Here is a 19,617-nt window from a genome sequence, read left to right as displayed (position 1 = left end):
TAAGGCATCCCTTAATACCTCCCCCTCGGCTAACTCCAACCCCACCTACCAGCTTAGTTAACCCTACTGCTCCCAAAGTCATGCATGCCCAGCACCTAGGCATTACATGCTGCTGTTCCGGGCTCTCCTATCTATGTTTTACAAATAAACATTGTACATTACAGCACTATATATTTATCTAAGGCAGTAGAACAGCCGTAGTTTCCTGTTCTGAGGCTCAGTGGGTCTGGTCTTCATGGGGTCGCCCAATACAGGAGGGCTCTGACTAATTCATTTGTGTATAACATTCCCCTTGAGCTATTCAGGTCTGTGAACAAGAGGCTTTTTTTCCACAGGCTGTAAGATTATTGAAAACAACATGTAAAAAAAAATGGAACAAAAGCTCCACTTCGTGGCTAAAACATTACAAAATATCAATATGCAAAACGTCATATTTGCCTCACTGATCAAAAATATCTTACAAAAATATAATTTTTTTAGTCCTGACCATAACAGATATATACAGTATTTACAAAAACCTCTATATATTCCCTTTAAATGTTAATTTAATACATCTTTTTCCAGGTTCTGGGTTGGAAGTAACTGCTCCTCCCTCACAAACAGCTTTACTCCAGTCTCATGTAGTTTTACCATGTACCTTTAGCGTGAATACTCTGCTGATAAATCCACAGTTTTTGGGGATAATCTGGTCCTTTGGAACTAAAGAACTGCTGAGATTTGACAATAAGGAGAAAGTGGTCAGTGACGGGGTGTCTTTCAATGAGCAGGCAGCCAGACAAGGAAAAGCATCGCTGACCATTCGCAATGTGACCATCGCCAACCACGGAACTTATAAGTGTTTAGTCATCTACAGTCCAGACAGAATGTCCAGGGAGATCCAGCTCAATGTTGAAGGTAAGGAGCAAAGTACGGTATCTAATTTCTGCTGTAAACAATTGTACCAGGGCTTCACACATGAGGAGAAAGGGTATGAACTTTGATTTCTTCTTCAAAAAATTCAAATGACAGCTCAAACATTACCCCTTAACCTAATCTATGATCAGATATCTATCTTTCTCTTCTCCTCATGCCATGACCAGATCCTTTTCTGCTTCCTCTCCCAGTGAAATGTGTTTAGTTGCTTCTCCTCTCCCCTCCATAGATTAGCAACACTCAATTACTGCTCTGCCTTATGTCTGTCCTCTGTCCACAGACAACTGCCACTCTACCTCCTTCCCCTACAGCCACCATCATCTTCCTTGATTTTGCAACAAACCTACTAATTTCATCTTCAGCATAATTTCACCAACAATAAAACTTATGCCCTATACACACGACCGGGCTTTCCGGCAGACTAGGTCTGACAGTCTTGCCGACGGACTTTCGGCGGACTTCCGACGGACTTTCTGAATGAACGGACTTGCCCACACACGGACTAAAGTCCGTTCATTTTGAACGTGACTCGGGTACGACGGGACTAGAAAAGGAAGTCAATCTCGCTGCTTATCGGCGAGATTGACACCTTGCGAGCCCCGTCGCAGAGCATACCAGGCCCTTAGGTCTGGTATGGATTTTAAGGGGAAGCCTCTATGCCGAAAAAGCTGTGTGGGGGTCCCCCCAAAATCCATACCAGACCCTTATCCGAGCACACAGCCAGGCCGGCCAGGAACGGGGGTGGGGACGAGCAAGCGGCCCCCCCTCCTGAACCGTACCAGGCCGCATGCCCTCAACATGGGGGGTGGGTGCTTTGGGGGAGGGGGGCACCCTGCGGCCCCCCCACCCCAAAGCACCTTGTCCCCATGTTGATGAGGACAAGGGCCTTTTCCCGACAACCCTGGCTGTTGGTTGTCAGGGTCTGTGGGCGGGGGGCTTATCGGAATCAGGGAGCCCCCTTTAATAAGGGGGCCCCCAGATCCCAGCCCTCCACCCTATGTGAATGAGTATGGGGTAAATCGTACCCCTACCCATTCACCTGGGGAAAAAAAGTGTCAATAAAAAAATACACTACACAGGTTTTAAAAGTAATTTATTAGGCAGCTCCGGGGGTCTTCTTCCGACTTCGGGGGTTTCTTCCGACTTCTCCGCTCTTTCCAGCCTCTGCTCCCAGTGTCCGGTTCTTCTCCCGCTCTCCGGCCTTTTCTCCTGGTGTCCGGTTCTTCTCCCGCTCTCCGGTTCTTCTGCCGGGCTCCTCCGCTATCTTCTGCTCTTTTGACGCTCTTTTGCTAGCAGTGGCCCGGTCTTCTCCGTCGTCTTGTTCCCTCTTCTTTCGATGTTATCACGACTCTCTCTCCCACTGTAATGCTGTGTTCACGGTGCGCAACGACTTATATAGGCATGGGGCGTGGTCACTGGGTGATGTCACCGGTGACCCCGCCACTTATGACGGCATAGTCCCAGCATGCCCCGGCGGGCACAGCATTACAGCGGGAAAGAGCGTTGTGTCAACATCGGAAGAAGAGAAGAGCGAACAAGACGACGGAGAAGACCGGGCCACCGCTAGAAAAAGAGAGGTAAAGGAGCAGAGGATAGCGGAGGAGCCCGGCAGAAGAACCGGAGAGCGGGAGAAGAGGTCGGACACCCGGAGAAGAGGCCAGAGAGCAGGAGAAGAACTAGACACCAGGAGAAGAGGCCGGAGAGAGGGGAGAAGTCGGAAGAGACCTCAGAAGTCGGAAGAAGACCCCCGGAGCCGCCTAATAAATTACTTTTAAAACCTGTGTAGTGTGTTTTTTTATTGACACTTTTTTCCCCAGGTGAATGGGTAGGGGTACGATGTACCCCATGCTCATTCACATAGGGTGGGGGGCCGGGATCTGGGGGGCCCCCTTATTAAAGGGGGCTCCTGGATTCCGATAAGCCCCCCGCCCGCAGACTCCGACAAACAACGGCCAGGGTTGTCGGGAAGAGGCCCTTGTCCTCATCAACATGGGGACAAGGTGCTCGGGGGGGGCGCAGGGCGCCCCCCTCTCCCAAAGCACCCACCCCCCCATGTTGAGGGCATGCGGCCTGGTACAGTTCAGGAGGGGGGGCGCTCGCTCGTCCCCACCCCCTTTCCTGACCGGCTGGGCTGTGTGCTCGGATAAGGGTCTGGTATGGATTTTGGGGGGAACCCCACGCGGTTTTTTTCGGCGTAGGGGTTCCCCTTAGAATCCATACCAGACCTGAGGGACATTGTCGCCTCCCTCTTGTGCTCGCTGCAATAGGAAAACATGTTTTTCCTATGCAGCGAGTGCGAGATGTACAGTACCCTGTCACCGAGAACCAGCGCGATAGGATCAGGCTGGAAACATTCTCGCGGGCAGGTGCTGTAGCTGCCCTTGTGTCGCATTTGGTCTGTTGGACCAGCATACAGATGAACAGGCTTCCCGATAGGAACTGGGTCCGGCGGAGTTCCGGCAGGAAGATTTGAAACAAGTTTCAAATCTAAAGTTCGGCAGATTTTTGACCGAAAAGGTCCGTCGAAAGTCCGATGAAGCCCACACACGGTCGGATTGTCCGCCGGATTCGGTCTGTCTGATTAGTTTTAGGCCTCATTCATACTGGTAATTAGGGCTATAGTGCGAATTCTGGTGGTAAAAATTCCAGGCTTCAGAATGACAGATGTTTGCGAATAACTGGGGCCACTCAGCCTATGCAAATTAATGGCTGTATGTGTATTGCCCAGCTCTCCTAAAGTTCACAAACAAATTTTAGCACATTCTTTTTACATGGTTTTTCACAGGTTAGCAGGCAAAAAAAGGGCACATTTTCCCTAAGTTTCCAAAACTCTTCCCATTTTCTCAACTTCTTTAGCCGGAAAATGGAAACAAAAATACATATATAATTTTTTTAAAGCTACTTGGACATTCTCAAAATTAAACATGATTATTTATGTTTTAATCTTTTTTTTTTAATCTTTTTTGTTTTAATCTTTTTTTTTTAATCTTTTTTGTCTTACAGCTAAGCCAACGGTCAAGATACACAACAAGTATCTTCATAAGAATGACAAAAACGTGGTTGATTGTTCAATTACAGGTTTCTTCCCTAGAGAGATTAGAGTCACCTGGCTGCGGAATAATATTGAGATCCTGAATAAATCAGAAATTGGAACATTTCAGATGGATGCTGATGGGACTTTCAGAGTGAACAGCTCTATAGTCCTCACCCCTGCTCAGATCCAAGATCATCCATCCATTGCTTGTCAGGTGGAGCATGTGTCCCAACCAGAGCCCATCCAGGATGACTTCTCAGTGACATATAAAGGTATGAGGAAGCTTGTGGACTTTTACGTCACCTTGTTCTTTGCTCGTTAGGACAATGTAACAGATTGCTACATAGCAGGCCCATTTCCGCTGTCAGTGCTTATCTTCTGCTCATTGTCTGGCTATTCAGTTCAATTTAGAGCCCCCCTCCACTTTCCAGCTTCTATGTCACTTAAGAACACAGTAGCGACCAGTAGATCAAACTACTAGTGGCAGACCAGGCATCTGGCACACCCTGAAGTATGTAAGATGTTGAATATACTTTGGCAGCCATAGCTTCTCAAGAGGGATGATAAGAGGTAATGGTCATCAGGGTGCTAAGCATTAGCCCTCTTCTTTTGCAGGATAGATTGATGTTATTATTATTTTTTTTATGTTTTTGCTCTCTCTTTGTTGTGGACTAGTAAGCTTTATTCAGAGGTCCAACAGGCTCCCCACTAGTCAGAAGCAGATTATTTCCAATCAGCTGGAAGCATGAGCGTTGCAGATTGCTGAGCTATAGGCCTGACTCAGCACAGGGTGTGTCAGACCTCTGCAGAGAGACCTCCATGCGGAGAGCTAGGGTGCCACATAGACTTCTATAGGTTCATCACTCAGGGTTGGGTAGATTCTGGAGATGTCCCATAGATTGGGATTTACTGCACAGGCACAGCTAGCACAGAGAAAATGTAGCTGAAGAATATAGACTTTGTAGCTGACCATGGCTGTGGAAGTAATTATGTATTTGGAGCAGGGCAGGGTGAGTCCATTTAAAAATACCTCCACATGGTTACAAAGCTGCAGTGATTTTACTGTAGAATATTGTAATGTGTGGGCACCCTGCTGAAGTGAAAAGTCACTAGGTCAACTGTCAGATTCAAAATATAATAAAACTGTCACAAGGAGCTCAGATAATAAATGCTGTTTTTATTGCTAACAGACTGCTTCATATATTTGATTTCTTCCTTTCATCATAGTTTTGTAACAGGATGCATTATCAAATGCATGATCAGACAGAGAGTAAATGTAAGTTGCAGTCTACAAAACAGGGGCAAGGTTAGAATCAATAATGCAAAACAGAATGGCAAAAAAGCATACATACAATACAGAATAACACAAAACTGATTATAAAAGCTGCACAAACATGGACTCCTCACAGTAATGCCTCTGTGGTTCAGTTAGGGTAACATGTGGCTGCATAGCATGGTAATTATAATAACAATGTATTGAAGCCTCTGGCGCCGGCCACATGCAAATATGCTGCCTTTTGGCGCCTGGGCTTTGGCGTAAAGAGGCCTCATATTTGCGTGAATTGTGGTTAATACACCTGTGCCGTGAGCACGCGCCCTAACCAAAAGTTCCTGATTGCTGCTTGTGGTCGGGAGTTTTTCGCATCACGTGACCGCTGTGATTGGCTTTCACGGCGGTCATGTGATCTTATACCCCGCCTCCCGGCATCCTAAACCTATTATAAGGCTGGGAGGCACTGGCAGGAAGAGGTTAATATGAGAATTACTACTTCAGTAAAACAGTTCAGAACCAAACAGCTCTTTGTGATTATCCGCATAACATCATCCCTTTCATTGACACCCAGGGTAGCTCTAGTAACGCAGATGAACAGCCAAAGGGATCTCAGGCCTGTGGACAAAGTGCCAACTCACTGGAATTCCTGTACTTTTGAACTTGCTATACAGTCATTGGAAGTTAGAAAAGTATATTATTGGGCTGTGGACTGGCTATGTACATGCTGGTTCTGACAGTGGAAGACTTCACACCACCTGGTTGCAGATCACTTGCCCAACTACAGTATGTCTACTTAAGCTAAGAGAGGAAAGAAGAGAAGCTTATCTTCCTTGGGCTTGTGCAAAATCCCAGAGAGTTGTGGGGAAAAAAGTTAAAGGGCCCTGCATCTAAGCATTGTGAGTAAATGAGCACTCCACCCCATTGAACTTACTGTCCCTAGCCAGTTTGCAGACCATTCATATTGGCTTTGCGCAAAATGTACAGGGGTATCCCAGTGTTACGTCTGTGGAAACCCTTGTGGTTGAGTCTGTGTTCCATGTTCTTGGACAAGAGGGGGCATTTCTCTATTTTCAAGCATGTCAGTGGATGGTGGTTCAGAGGGCCCTACAACATGAGTATGGACCTGAGGTGAGTGACCTTTGAGCTGTGTATTATTGTGAGGATCCAAGGCTTCCACTGAGGGTTTTGGAGATAATGGTGAAAGAGCAGGAGAGAGCCACCAACTTCTGTGTCTCACAACATTTGTGTCTCACAACTTTAAGCAGGGTATATATGGACCGAAAATCATCAAGTTCAGCAAGAACTGTCTGAATTTCATTCTGTGTCTACCGCTGTTTAACGACCAATTTCTATCGAATGGTGATACTGGAAAACCAGCATTCGATCTGCGTATGTAACCAATGGATGCAGTGCTGATCTGTGTATTCTTGCTGGTTAAATGATAAAACGAAAAAGTGTGTACCCTGCTTTAGACAGGTTCTTCGAAATCGCTCCTTATGGGTCTCTCTAGGGGTCCTAATTGGTTTGAGAAGGTAAGGGTGTAGGCCTCTCAGTTTTACTTGGGCTCCTTTAATCTGGATAATACAAACTGGCACAACTTGAGTAGTCTTTTCTAGGACAACTCTCTGGACTTCTTCCAATGGTGATTGCAATTTTACTTGTTGGTGTGCACCTTAAAGTGGTTGTAAAGGCACAAGGTTTTATGCATGAAGGTAAAAAACCTTCTGTGTGCAGGAGCCCCTCCCAGCCCCCCACCCATTACTTACCTGAGCCCCCCCCTTGACCCTTGATCCAGCGATGTCCATGAGAGCTTTGCCTCATTGGGGACCCGCACTCCTGGTTTGATTTTGGCAGCAGCGGGAGCCAATCTGCGGCTCCATGTGTGAATGGACACACAGAGCCTCAGTTCAGGAGCACACCTGCTTGGGTGCCCCCCAGAGCAAGCTGCTTGCTCTGGGGGCAGCCGGCAGGAAGGAGGAGCCAGGAGCACTGGCGAGGGACCCGAGAAGAGGAGGATCCAGGCTACTCTGTGCAAAACCACTGCACAGTACAGGTAAGTATAACATGTTTGTTATTTGAAAAAAAAAAAACAAAAAAAACAAGGCTTTACAGTGGGAAGCTTGCCCGCTTACAAAGAAATGAAGGGTCTATAATTTTTATCATAGGTGTATTTTAAGTGATAGAGACAGAATATCAACCAACAATGCAGAAAAAACACATAAAACAAATGCTATAAATTAAGTTGCAGTTCAGTGAGTAAAAAAAGTATTTGATCCCCAAGCAAAACATGACTTAGTACTTGATGGAGAAACCCTTGTTGGCAAGCACAGAGGTAAGACATTTCTTGTAGTTGGTGACCAGGTTTGCACACATCTCAGGAGGGATTTGGGTCCACTCTTCTTTACAGATCTTCTGCCATGAGTTGAGTTAATGCCAAAGAGCTCAATTGTGGTCTCATCTGGCCACAGCACTTTCTCCCAATCCTTCTCTGAATCATTTAGATGTTCCTTGGCATGATTGTACATGTGCCTTCTTGAGGAGGGGGGCTTGCTGTGTTGGAGGAAGAAAAATGGTTTTGCACAGAGCAGCCTGGATCCTCCTCTTCTTAGGTCCCCCGCCGGTGCTCTTGGCTCCTCCCTCCTGCTCTGGGTCGCCCAAGCAGGTGCGCTCCCGACCTGCGGCTCTGTGTGTCCATTCACACACGGAGCCGCAGAATGGCTCATGCTGCTGCCAAAATCCAGTCAGGAGTGTGAGTCCCCGTAGAGGCAAAGCTCTTGTGGATATTGCTGGATCGAGAGGGGGCTCAGGTAAGTAATGGGGGGGGGCTGGGGGGCTTTAGCACACAGAAAGTGTTTTCCCTTCATGCACAGAATGCACAAAGGTAAAAAAAACCTTGTGCATCTACAACTACTTTAACCACTTCGTGCCCAGGCCAATTCTAACATTTCTCTCCTATATGTAAAATTCATCATTTTTTTGCTAGAAAATTGCATAGAACCCCCAAACATTATATATATGTTTTTTTTAGCAAAAACCCTAGAGAATGCAATGGCGGTCATTGCAACTTTTTATCTCGCACGGTATTTGCGCAGCAATTTTTCGAACACGTTTTTTTTGGAAAAAAAACTGTTTCATGCTTTTAAAAAAAAACCAAAACATTAAAGTTAGCCCAATTTTTTTGCATAATATGAAAGATGAAGTTACACCGAGTAAAAAGATACCTGTCAGGCTTCAAAATTGCACACGCTCGTGGAATGGCGCCAAACTTTGGCACTTAAAAATCCCCATAGGCGACGCTTTAAAATTTTTTACTGGTTACATGTTTTGAGTTACCGAAGCAGTCATGGGCTACAATTATTTCTCTCGCTCTATCGCTCGCGGCGATACCTCGCATGTGTGGTTTACACATCGTTTTCATATGTGGGCGGGACTTACGTATGCGTTCGCTTCTGCATGCAAGCTCACGGGGGCAGGGGCACTTTAAATTTTTTTTTATTGTTAATTTGACTTTTATTTTTTTAGTTTGACATTTAAAAAAAAATTTTTGATTACTTTTATTATATATAATAGGAATATGGCACGATCGGTCCTTTTTACAGTGAGATATGGGGTCAATAAGACCCCACTTCTCACCTCTAGGCTGGGAAGCCTAAAATAAAATAAAAAAACGATCACCGCTTCCCAGCCGAGGCGGCAGCGTTTTTTTGAATGCAGAGGCCGGGCGTGACGTCATAACATCGTGCCCGGCCTCCGAACGATCATGAAGACTCCAGCTACCATCTGGTCCGCTGGAAATCTCTATGATCACCATCCGGCTGGCGGATCCTGTCTCCGACTCACTGATGAAAGCAGTGAGTCGGTAGTAGCACCGGAGGGCGGCGGGAGGGGGCCGTCCCCTCCCGCCGCCCGTAAGAACGATCAAGAGGCGGAACAGCCACTATGATCATTCTTATGGTGTAGGGAATCGCCGGCTAAAAAAGCCAATATCTGAATGATGTCTGTAGTTGCACCCATCATTCAGATATAGCCCCACAAAGTCAAGGACGTCCCAGGACGCCCTCCCGGCATGAAGTGGTTAAGGTGCACACTTTGTAATGCCTAGTGAGTGGCACCATTCTTGAAAGAATGCGCTTTCGAAACAGGATCACAGGTTTGAATGTATGTTCTACAGACAGCCATAATGAAAGAATAAGTGCTTCCACACTATCTGGTTTCTGTCTTCGTGATCTGGTTATAGGTCTGTACTGTCTGGTAAAGTGGTCCACCATAACTAGAATGGGATGGTATCTGTCTTTTGACATGTTGAGTGTAAGAAAGCGAATGGTCAGTGCTTCCAGTGGTGCAGACATATTCCAAGCTTGAAGTGGAATTCAGGCCTTATCGCCCTGAACAGACCACACATTTTCGGCAGGTTTGTCCAACAAACCGGACAAAACCGGACATGGTTTGTCCCTTGAAACGGGCAAATGTTTTGTGGACACCCCAATGTTCTGCTCCCACATGGATTATCTCTGCCAAAAAAGTGCACACCACCATAGCCATATTACCTCTATTAGAGGGGCAACTACTGGATTATTTTTCTATGTCTGTGCCTAGTTATACTCTTCCAGTGCATGCATGCAGTTCACCTCATGCCGCGTACAAACGACCAGACTTTTCGGCATCAAAGGTTCGACGGAACAAATCCGTCGGACAATTTGATCGTGTGTGGGCTTCATCGGACCTTTTCTGTCGAAAAATCTGACGGACTTTAGAAATGGAACATGTTTCAAATCTTTCCAACAGACTCAATTCCTATTGAAAAATCCGTTCGTCTGTATGCTAGTCCGATGGACCAAAAACGACACAAGGGCAGCTATTGGCTACTGGCTATGAACTTCCTTATTCTAGTCCGGTTGTACGTCATCACGTTCGAAACGATCGGACTTTGGTGTGATCATGTGTAGGCAAGTCCGTTTCGTTGGAACTCCGTCAAAAAGTCCTTTCGGAGTTCAGTCCGACAAGAAGTCGGCTTGTGTGTACGCGGCATAAGGCCTACTTCTACTTCTTCTTTGCCTACGTCTAGGCATTCCTAAGACAAGTCTGGGATTTCTGTCTCTTCAGCTTCTTTGGCCACATCTTTTGTTCTGGTGTGTGTGTGGGTGGGGGGGGGGTTGTTTCCCTGTTTGACTTTTGGCAGTGGCGTGTTCTAGTGTAACACTTTTTACTATGTATGTTTGGAACAGTTGAACTGGAGAAAGCCCAACTCGACAGTCCTATCATGGGGATGGGGACCTTGCTTGCCCTGACTGCCTCCGAGTCAGTGTTCACCTTCTATATAAGAGGACATTCCCTTCTTGCCCCACAGAAGAGTATGATTGTCTGTGCTTCAATGCAGTTGATTCTCAGCATGTAGACAATGCACAAAAATACAAAACAGGTTATGAAACCTGCACAAACATGGATTCTTCACAGCAATGTTTCTGTGGTTCAGTCAGGGTAACATGTGACTGTATAGCATAGTATCTATAAGAATAGCCTAATCTAGCCTAAATTAGTATCAGTCAAAAGGGTGTAGAACACAAACAGCTACATCTCTTTATTTTCATAAAGAACATTGCTCTCTGTGAATAGCCTAATCTAGCCTAAATTAGTATCAGTCAAAAGGGTGTAGAACACAAACAGCTACATCTCTTTATTTTCATAAAGAACATTGCTCTCTGTGAAGTCCAGGGTAGCTCTGGTAACACACTTGAACAGCTGGAGGGATCCCAGCTCCGAAGACACATGGCCACCTCATTGGAATTACAGTACCCTAGTAGCAGTCAGGAGGTGCTCCCCACAGCAGCTGAGTCTTCCAGAGAAGCTGTGTGTTGATAGGCTCTGACTGGTTTAGTGGAGGGCTTCTCACGATTTGTCTGCAGATCACTTGCCCAACTACCTCTTCCTCCTCAGGTGTGGCCTTTCTGAGTTGCTGAGGGAGGAACATCAGAGGGAGTTGTCCAGGAACCCATGGAGTTATGGGAAAAGGAGTTAGAGGGGCCTGTACCTGCATCTGAGACACTGTCCATCCTGCCACGCCCTTGATAATTTTCTGAAGTACATTACGTATATGGCTAAAAGTTTGTTGACATTTAACTTTATGACTAGAAGCATGTGAAAACCCCATCAATTTATCATTGGGTTCAGTTGTTTCCAGTAAATGGTAACACTACAAAATAGGCTGAATGGACACAAAGTCCAACATACATGCTCCAAAATCTTGTTGAACGCTTTAAAGAGTGGAGACTGCAAAGTGAGATATCCAAAAATCTCACATAGATATGATAGACAGGTGTTCACAAATGTTTGGCCATATAGTGTAGGTAGTGGAAGAAGTTTTCCTCTTCCATTGGCCTACCCTGATGGTGGGGGTTGTTGGTACATCAATATAATTGCTGCATTGTTGAAGCATTTTTAATACTTAGGTATACATTTTTTTCTTTCTACTTGCAGATGAATGCAAACGACACTGCCATTTGGGACTGACTGCTGTACTTCTAAGCTTGCTAATCATATCAATTTTTGCCATTTATTACATTTCACGGAAGTACATTAGAAATAAGAAATGTGAGTGGATGACAATACAGCTCTCTCCTTATGTGTAATTTTAGACTTTGTATTGTAGCTTATGTCCTACTGTAATAGCCAGTATATACATTCATTGCAAAGTTACCTTGGCATGGCAGTGTGGCTAACTGAGCTCCCAGGTTAGGACACACTGGGGGTCATTTACTATAGCGCTGGGAAATACTGGGCACTATTACATATAATAGCGCCCATTTTAGGCAATTAGGATTTCAACAGGGGAGCGTGCGAATAAAAAAGAGCACTATTAGTGACAAACATATGTTAGTAAATTCGGAAATCAGCGCTAATTAGCGATTCCACGTATATACAAATGCCAATTTCTACTAAATTATTATATTGCACTGCACTGCAACTATGATCCATGTATGGGAAATAAAATGTTTTATGTAAGATGTGCTTTACCACGTGTGTATCTATTGATGTGTATTACAATTAGTATTTCTAGTTTTTTTCCTTCTTTTGCTAACGAATGCAGTTATGATGGATTATTACAGAGTAATGTCTGCTATTCTGTAAAGTTACATGTATTGAACATTTAGGTTAAATATTTGTTGTTTTTTTCATGTTTTTTTTTTTTTTTTCATTTAGGTGACTTTAAAGCAGTAATTATTTATGTTCATTCTTTAATCATACTACACTATTATGTAGGTCTCAGTGTACTTAGCACAATGGCTTGGTGGTCTGCTCAGATGTCTCCACAGCACTCATGCTATGAGTTTAAATCCCATCCACCAGCTGTGTTTATTTTTTCAGTGCACAAGCAAATTAAAATAAACAAACAAAGAAATGTAAACTGCCCGTTAGCTAGTGTGTGGTATTTGGAATGCCACACCATAATATTATTGAATACTTACATACCATTGCATGCATTTGAAGAGTTAATATAATAGAATCAGCCAAATTAAAGTGCATTGGCTAATTGGCATTCGCCTATTTTCAGCATATGCTGCTTTGGCTAACTGTCATTTGCCTTTTTTTCACCAATGCAATCTTTTAGTATCTTTCTGTGGAATTTTAACCCATGAGTCCTTCAAAGCCTGAGTTTTTCAGGGTAGAAGCGCTGACCACTAGCCTATTGGGCTTACCACAATCATACATAGAAAATACATTTACTAGTGTTTGATGTTTCTTCTCCCCGCCGCCGCCATCTTCTCCCACTGCTGTGTTCTTCCGCGGAGCCGATTACCCGCTAATAAAAAAAAGCTGCTCTTCTTCTGTGGCGGTCTTCTGTGGCCATCCGATGATGTCACCCGGAGAGCCTGCCCCATGGCTATGTAAGAGATGCCACACAGTGGGTGACAACACAGCGGAGGAAGACCGCCACAGAAGATGAGCATTTTTTTTTTAATTAGCGGGTAACCGGTGGTGCAGAAGAACACAGCAGAAGGAGAAGGCGGCGGCGGTAGGAGAGACGGCTCTGGGAGAAGACAGCTCGAGGAGAAGATGGCGGTGGGAGAGACAGCAGCAGGAGAAGATGGCACAGGGAAGAAGACAGCTCGGAGCTATTTTACACTGAAGGACTTGTCAAAAATCGGCTTGTCAAAAAAAAATTTTTTTACATTTCACTGCTTTTTTTGGTGAACGATGTACCCCATACCCATTCACATAAGGGGGCAGGATCTGGGGGCCCCCTTGTTAAAGGGGGCTTCCAGATTCTGATAAACCCCCTGCCCGCAGCCCGACAACCACCGTCCCTGGTTGTTGGGAAAAGGCCCTTGTCCACATCAACATGGGGACAAGGTGCTTTGTGGAGGACCCCAAAGCACCCTCCCCATGTTGAGGGCATGTGGCCTGGTACGGTTCAGAAGGGCCTCCAGGCTGCATGCTCGGATAAGGGTGTGGTATAGATTTTGGGGGGCCCCACATCAATTTTCTTTTAAATTTTGGTGTGGGGTTCCCCTTAAAATTCATACCAGACCCGAAGGGCCTGGTATGTAAGGGGGGGCCTACAACATATTTTTCTTTGATTTTTGGAATTCCACACCATAATCCTATTGAATCCTATTGAATCCTATTGCATGCATTTGACGAGTTAAAATATGGAATAAACCAAACGGATGTGCATTGGCTAATTATGCTTCTGAGTACAACACACATTTTTAGGAGATAATACCGTCAGTGAGATTTGAACTCATGGCTTGAACCTTTGCAGGTAGCAGGGCATACCACTATGCTACAGAGCTGAGCACATACTTATACAGAAAATACATTTACTAATGTTTGATTCTATACAATAATGTTTTGCATTTCAGGCATTAATATCATAGTAACAACCATGCTCATGCTGATGTGGCATTGGCTAATAGGCGTTCGCTTCTTTTCAGCATATGCTGCTGAGTACAATGCAAGCTTTCAGTAGGTGATACCATCTGTGCGATTTTCAGCTATTAGAGCACATTTATATTGAGAACATACGTTCACTAGTGTTTGATGGTGGGACTACTTTATATTCTAGGTATAATAGTACTCAGCACAGTGACTTAGGCCCCTTTCACACTTTCACACCAGCAAGTGCCTCAAGTGCCAAAAGCACTTGAGGGTTTAACTAATATTTTTTTTTAGAATAATTCTCCTTTAAGGAGGTGTTTTAGGGGCTGTGTCCTACATACTTTTGCTAATAGGTATCCCTTATGCCGCGTACACACGAGCGGACTTTACGGCAGACTTTGCCCGGCGGACTTTTCGACAGACTTTACGACGGACTTTCTGAATGAACGGACTTGCCTACACACAATCCACCAAAGTCCGTCGAATTCGTACGTGATGACGTACGACCGGACTAAAACAAGGAAGTTCATAGCCAGTAGCCAATAGCTGCCCTAGCGTGGCTTTTTGTCCGTCGAACTAGCATACAGACGAGCTGACTTTTCGACCGTTCTCGATTTCGACGGATTGATTTAAAACATGTTTCAAATCTAAGTCCGTCCAACTTTTGAGAAAACAAAGTCCGCTGGAGCCCACACACGATCGAATTGTCCGACGAAATCCCGTCCGCCTGGCAAAGTCTGCCATAAAGTCCGCTCGTGTGTACGTGGCATTACAACCATCTTGAAAAGTTGGGAGGTAAGAAATCGCCACCTGAAGTCGCCCAAAGTAGTGCAGGAACTACTTTTGGTAATTGTTGTGGCATCGCACCAATTTGGACAGTTCCATTGCTGTCAATAGGCACCAATTTGGCCTGCAATTTGACATGTTAATTCAGAGCTATGTGAACATGGGCGAAGTTGCATAGATATGAATAGAAATCATGGGGGGCAACTTTTCATGCGACTCTGAGGTTCAAAGCTGCATAAAAAGTCACCCAAGTGTGAAAGTAACCTAATGAGATTAGTTGATAACACCTTTGAATTAGGCCCCATTTGCACTTGTGTGACCTTAAAATTGCACAGCTTTGCCGTGACTTGAAGCAATGCCTGTGTAATCTTGTGACGTATAGACCTCAAATCGCATCAAAGTCAAACCAAGGTAGTGCAGGGACGAATTTGCCCCACTTTCAGGATGCACAAGTGACAATAGGGCCGACTTCAAAGGTGTTATCCTTGAATCTCATTCACACTGCTGCAACCTGAAAGTCACACAGTATTTTGCTGCCACTTTGCCGCTTTGCCGCTTCAACTTGGTCCCAACTTCTGGGAATGCCTGTGTAATATAGCGACCTATGTACCTCAAGTCGCATGAAAGTCACACCAAAGTAGTACAGAGACTACTTTAAAGTTGGTGCTTGAAGTAGCACAGATATGAATGGTTATCATTGAGAATCATGGAGTACAACTTGTCATACAACGCAGATGTCCAAATTTGCTGGAAAAGTCACCCAAGTGTGAATCAAGCTATATATATATACATTATATATATATATATATATATATATATATATATATATATGGGAGCTCTCATTTATATTTGCATAGTCCTTACTGATTTACATCAGCAGAACAAATGCAGGAAGTGATATGTGCCGGAAGCAAACGTGTGGTGATGCAAAACAAATCAATGAACCCCACCCACACCAAAACTAATTATCACATCCACCCCCACACTGAGTAAGCACAAGTACATATCCTACACTTACCGGACAAATGAGCAGCATCTCCTCTTTGCTAAAGAGGGACCTCACCATGTCCACCTAGATGGAGATCCTGACCAGCACAGGAACTTCCGGGTGACTACAATGACTCATTTCCGGGTCAGAAGGTGAAACCACGCTTTTTTGATCATAGCTGCGAATATTTGATCGCAACCACGATTCTTATTTTTTTTTCAGTTTATTTGCAGATATGCAAATCTGTATTTCTACATATAATGATATTTGAAGGCAAACTTAAGGGAGTTTGATAAGAAATGGTGTCCCTGGGATTTGCAGCAGGTGAATTACAAAGGCCCAGTTTGAGCCTCGGTTCACACTGACAATGGGAGGAAATCATGCCAGTTCAGCTGAACTCACAATTCCATTCCCGGATGTTAGTCCTGACTGCGCGAGGGAATTTCAGACACATCCGTGCAGGTTTCCGCACAGATGTCATGGAAATCTCACCCCGAAGTCGCCAAAAGTACAGAAACTACTTTTGGAAATTGCAGCGCCGCACCGATGAGGACGGTGCAATTGCCCTTGGTTTGACATGTCGAAACGCACCAATGTGAACCAGGGCTGACACATACAACACTGCCTATCCACCAGCTGATTTCATTACCTGCAATTCTCCACAGCTGTTATATACAAAGACTCCACCTAAACACCTTTTTTTTGGTGCACAATTATATCTTATAATTTCTATGGGTATAAGATATTGCACTTCCCCAAAACCACCTCCCCCAAAACTAAATTAAAAAGAAGAAAGAAAAGAGAACAACAAACAAGCTCAATAATGTACTTTTATTTTGCCAGCAGAAACAAAATTATGTACATTTAGTAGCATAATTTTTTTTATATTATACAGGATATATGGTGCTACATTTAGCAAAACAGTTAGCAATTAGATTTTAAGGGCCCTGCTCATATGAGCTTACAATCTAAAATTTGTCTAACCCTTAGAGTGAACACAGCTTTACTTTCAGTGTATAACGGGCAACACATCACATTTTTATCTGCAAGATTATAGAAACATACTTAAGTCATTATTCTTACAAAGCATACCAACATAATATAAAAAGGCACATATTCAAACTACAACACCCACCACCACCCCACAATTCACACACATACAATGGGGAGTATGTTCTGCTGGAAGCTGCAATTCTGTGTACATGATTAAGCAATGAAATTAAAGAGTAGAAGGTCAGCACATGCTCCTACATAAACCCACTTTTGATGGAAAAAATGCACAAGAATTTCAGCAAACAAACAGCCCTAGATGGGCGTTTGTCATTATGCGCAATATCATTCCTTCTCCCCCCACAAATCACAGCAAAAAAACCTGGCCGCTTCTCAGGCCAAATGAACCCCCCACTGCAGCCCTTTATATAAGGTTGTATTGTTAGCAAACTGACACACGCCCAAGAGAAGTACACGCCCACCAGTATCTTTCAGTCTGTCTCTTCATGTATGTCTAAAGTGATTGCACCTGATGAGCAGGACCACATAATATTATTTTTCTAAGCATATGTTCCTGTGCAGTGTAAACCCTACAAATTTAAATGCCCATGTCCCTGGGCATGATTAGTGCTAACAAACATTAACATCAGTCTCTGGCTGCAATGAGCTTCCAATCTAAAGTCCAAAACGAACTTTCTTACATCATAGACTATTTCGACAGGAGACAAATAAAATACCAGAATGTCTTTGGATTGTGGTGAGAAACCCACACAGGGAGAACATATAAACTTCAACACAAGCATTAGGATGTTGGGGAATTGAACCAGCAACCCCAGTGCTGCTAGATGGAATTGCTACCCATTTAGCCAGCGGGCAGCCTCACACATGTAGTCTGCAGCTCTGTGGTGTGAACCAGCCCTAAGTCCATAGCAATGCTCAGTGTCACAAACAATATACAATATATTGTCCGAAGTATTGGGACGCCTGCCTTTATACGCACATGAACTGTAATGGCGTCCCAGTCTTAGTCTGAAGGATTCAAAAATAATTTGGTCCACCCTTTGCAGCTATAACAGCTTCAACGCTTATGGGACGGCTGTCCGCAAGGTTTAGAAGTGTGTCTATGGGAATGTTTGACCATTCTTCCATAAGGGCATTTGTGAGGTCAGGCACTGATGTTGGACGAGAAGGTTTGGGAGATGTGCTGACCTTCTACTCTTTGATCTCATTGCTTAATCATGTACACAGAAATGCATCTTCCAGCAGAACATACTCACCAATGTATGTGTGCGGATTTGTGGAGTGGTGGTGGGTGTTATATTTTGAATATGTGCCTTTTTTAATATTATGTTGGAATGCTTTGTAAGAATAATGATTGTAAAGTATGTTTCTATAATCTTGCAGATAAAAATGATGTGGGCTGGTGGGTGAGTAGTTGTACTATGAAATGTTACCTGTTATACACTGAAAGTAAAGCTGTCCAAGGTTTAGACAAATTTTAGATTGTAAGCTCCTATGAGCAGGGCCCTCAAAACCCACTGTTTTGCTAAATGTAGCACGATATATCCTGTAGAATATTTTTTGAAGCTGGTAAATGAACATACATAATTTTGTTTCTGCTGGCAAAATAAAAGTACATTATTGAGCTTGCTTGTTTTTTTTTTGTTTTTTTTCTCTTTACTTTCTTCTTTTTAATTTGTTTTGGGAGTGGTGGTTTTGGGGAAGTGCAAATCTTTCTTTTATATCTTAACTTCTATATGTATTTGTGCACCAAAAAATGAATCTCTTTAGCACGACTGCAAGTAAATGATAAATGTGTAATCTTTATATATAACAGCTGTGCAGAATTGCAGGTAATGAATTCAGCTGATGGATAGGCAGTGTTGTATGTGTCAGCACTGGTTCACATTGGTGCAATTTGACATGTCAAACCGGCGGCAATTGCACCGTTCTAATTGGTGCGGCGCCGCAATTTCCAAAAGTAGTTTCTGTACTACTTTTTATTGACATCAGTACAGAAACCTGCACAGATGTCTGAAATTTCCACCACAGTCGGGACTAACATGCGGGAAGGAAATCACAACTTCCTCCCGCTGTCAGTGTGAATCAGGGCTCAAACTGGGCCTTTGTCTTTGTAATTCACCTGCTATCCCAGGGACACCATTTCCTATCGAACTCAAATTTATCTTCAAATATCTTATGTAGAAATACAGATTTGCATATCTGCAAATAAACGAAAATAAAAAATTCTAATTGTGGTTGCGATCAAAAGAGCGTGGTTTCACCTTCTGAACCGTAAATGAGTCATTGTAATAACCCGGAAGTTCCTGTGCTGGTCAGGATCTCCATCTAGGTGGACATGGCGAGGTCCCTCTTTTGCAAAGAGGAGGTGCTGCTCATTTTTCGGGTAAGTGTAGGATATGTACTTGTGCTTACTCAATGTGGAGTTCATTGATTTGTTTGGCATCACCACACATTTGCTTCTGGCCCATGTGCACACATCACTTCCTGCATTTGTTCTCCTGATGTAAATCAGTAAGGACTATGCAAATATAAATGAGAGATCCTTTCTATTAAATTGTATATGATTTGTTTCACAGTTGGGTGACGTCCCTGTACTACTTTGGTGTGACTTTCATGGGACTTGAGGTACATAGGGCTCAATATTACACAGGCATTCCCAGAAGTTGGGGCCAAGTTGCAGCAGCAAAGTGGCAGTAGATAGTGTGACTTTCAGGTCTCATCAGTGTGAAGGAG

At 44.0% G+C, this 19,617-nt stretch overlaps 1 protein-coding gene across 1 annotated transcript in view; it reads left to right on the top strand.

Annotated features, from left to right (window-relative positions):
- LOC141148554 (uncharacterized) overlaps nt 1-19,617 on the top strand; it is a 456,462-nt gene that overhangs the window by 85,957 nt on the left and 350,888 nt on the right. The window contains exons 2-3 of the mRNA XM_073636103.1: nt 565-894; nt 3,916-4,218. Of these exons, the coding sequence (XP_073492204.1) occupies nt 565-894; nt 3,916-4,218 (633 nt within the window). The remainder of the gene's footprint in view (nt 1-564; nt 895-3,915; nt 4,219-19,617) is intronic.

The sequence above is a fragment of the Aquarana catesbeiana genome, linkage group LG06, assembly GCF_042186555.1.
Source record: "Aquarana catesbeiana isolate 2022-GZ linkage group LG06, ASM4218655v1, whole genome shotgun sequence".
In the NCBI taxonomy this organism is placed as follows: domain Eukaryota; kingdom Metazoa; phylum Chordata; class Amphibia; order Anura; family Ranidae; genus Aquarana; species Aquarana catesbeiana.
This window is presented reverse-complemented; position numbering and strand designations above follow the sequence as displayed.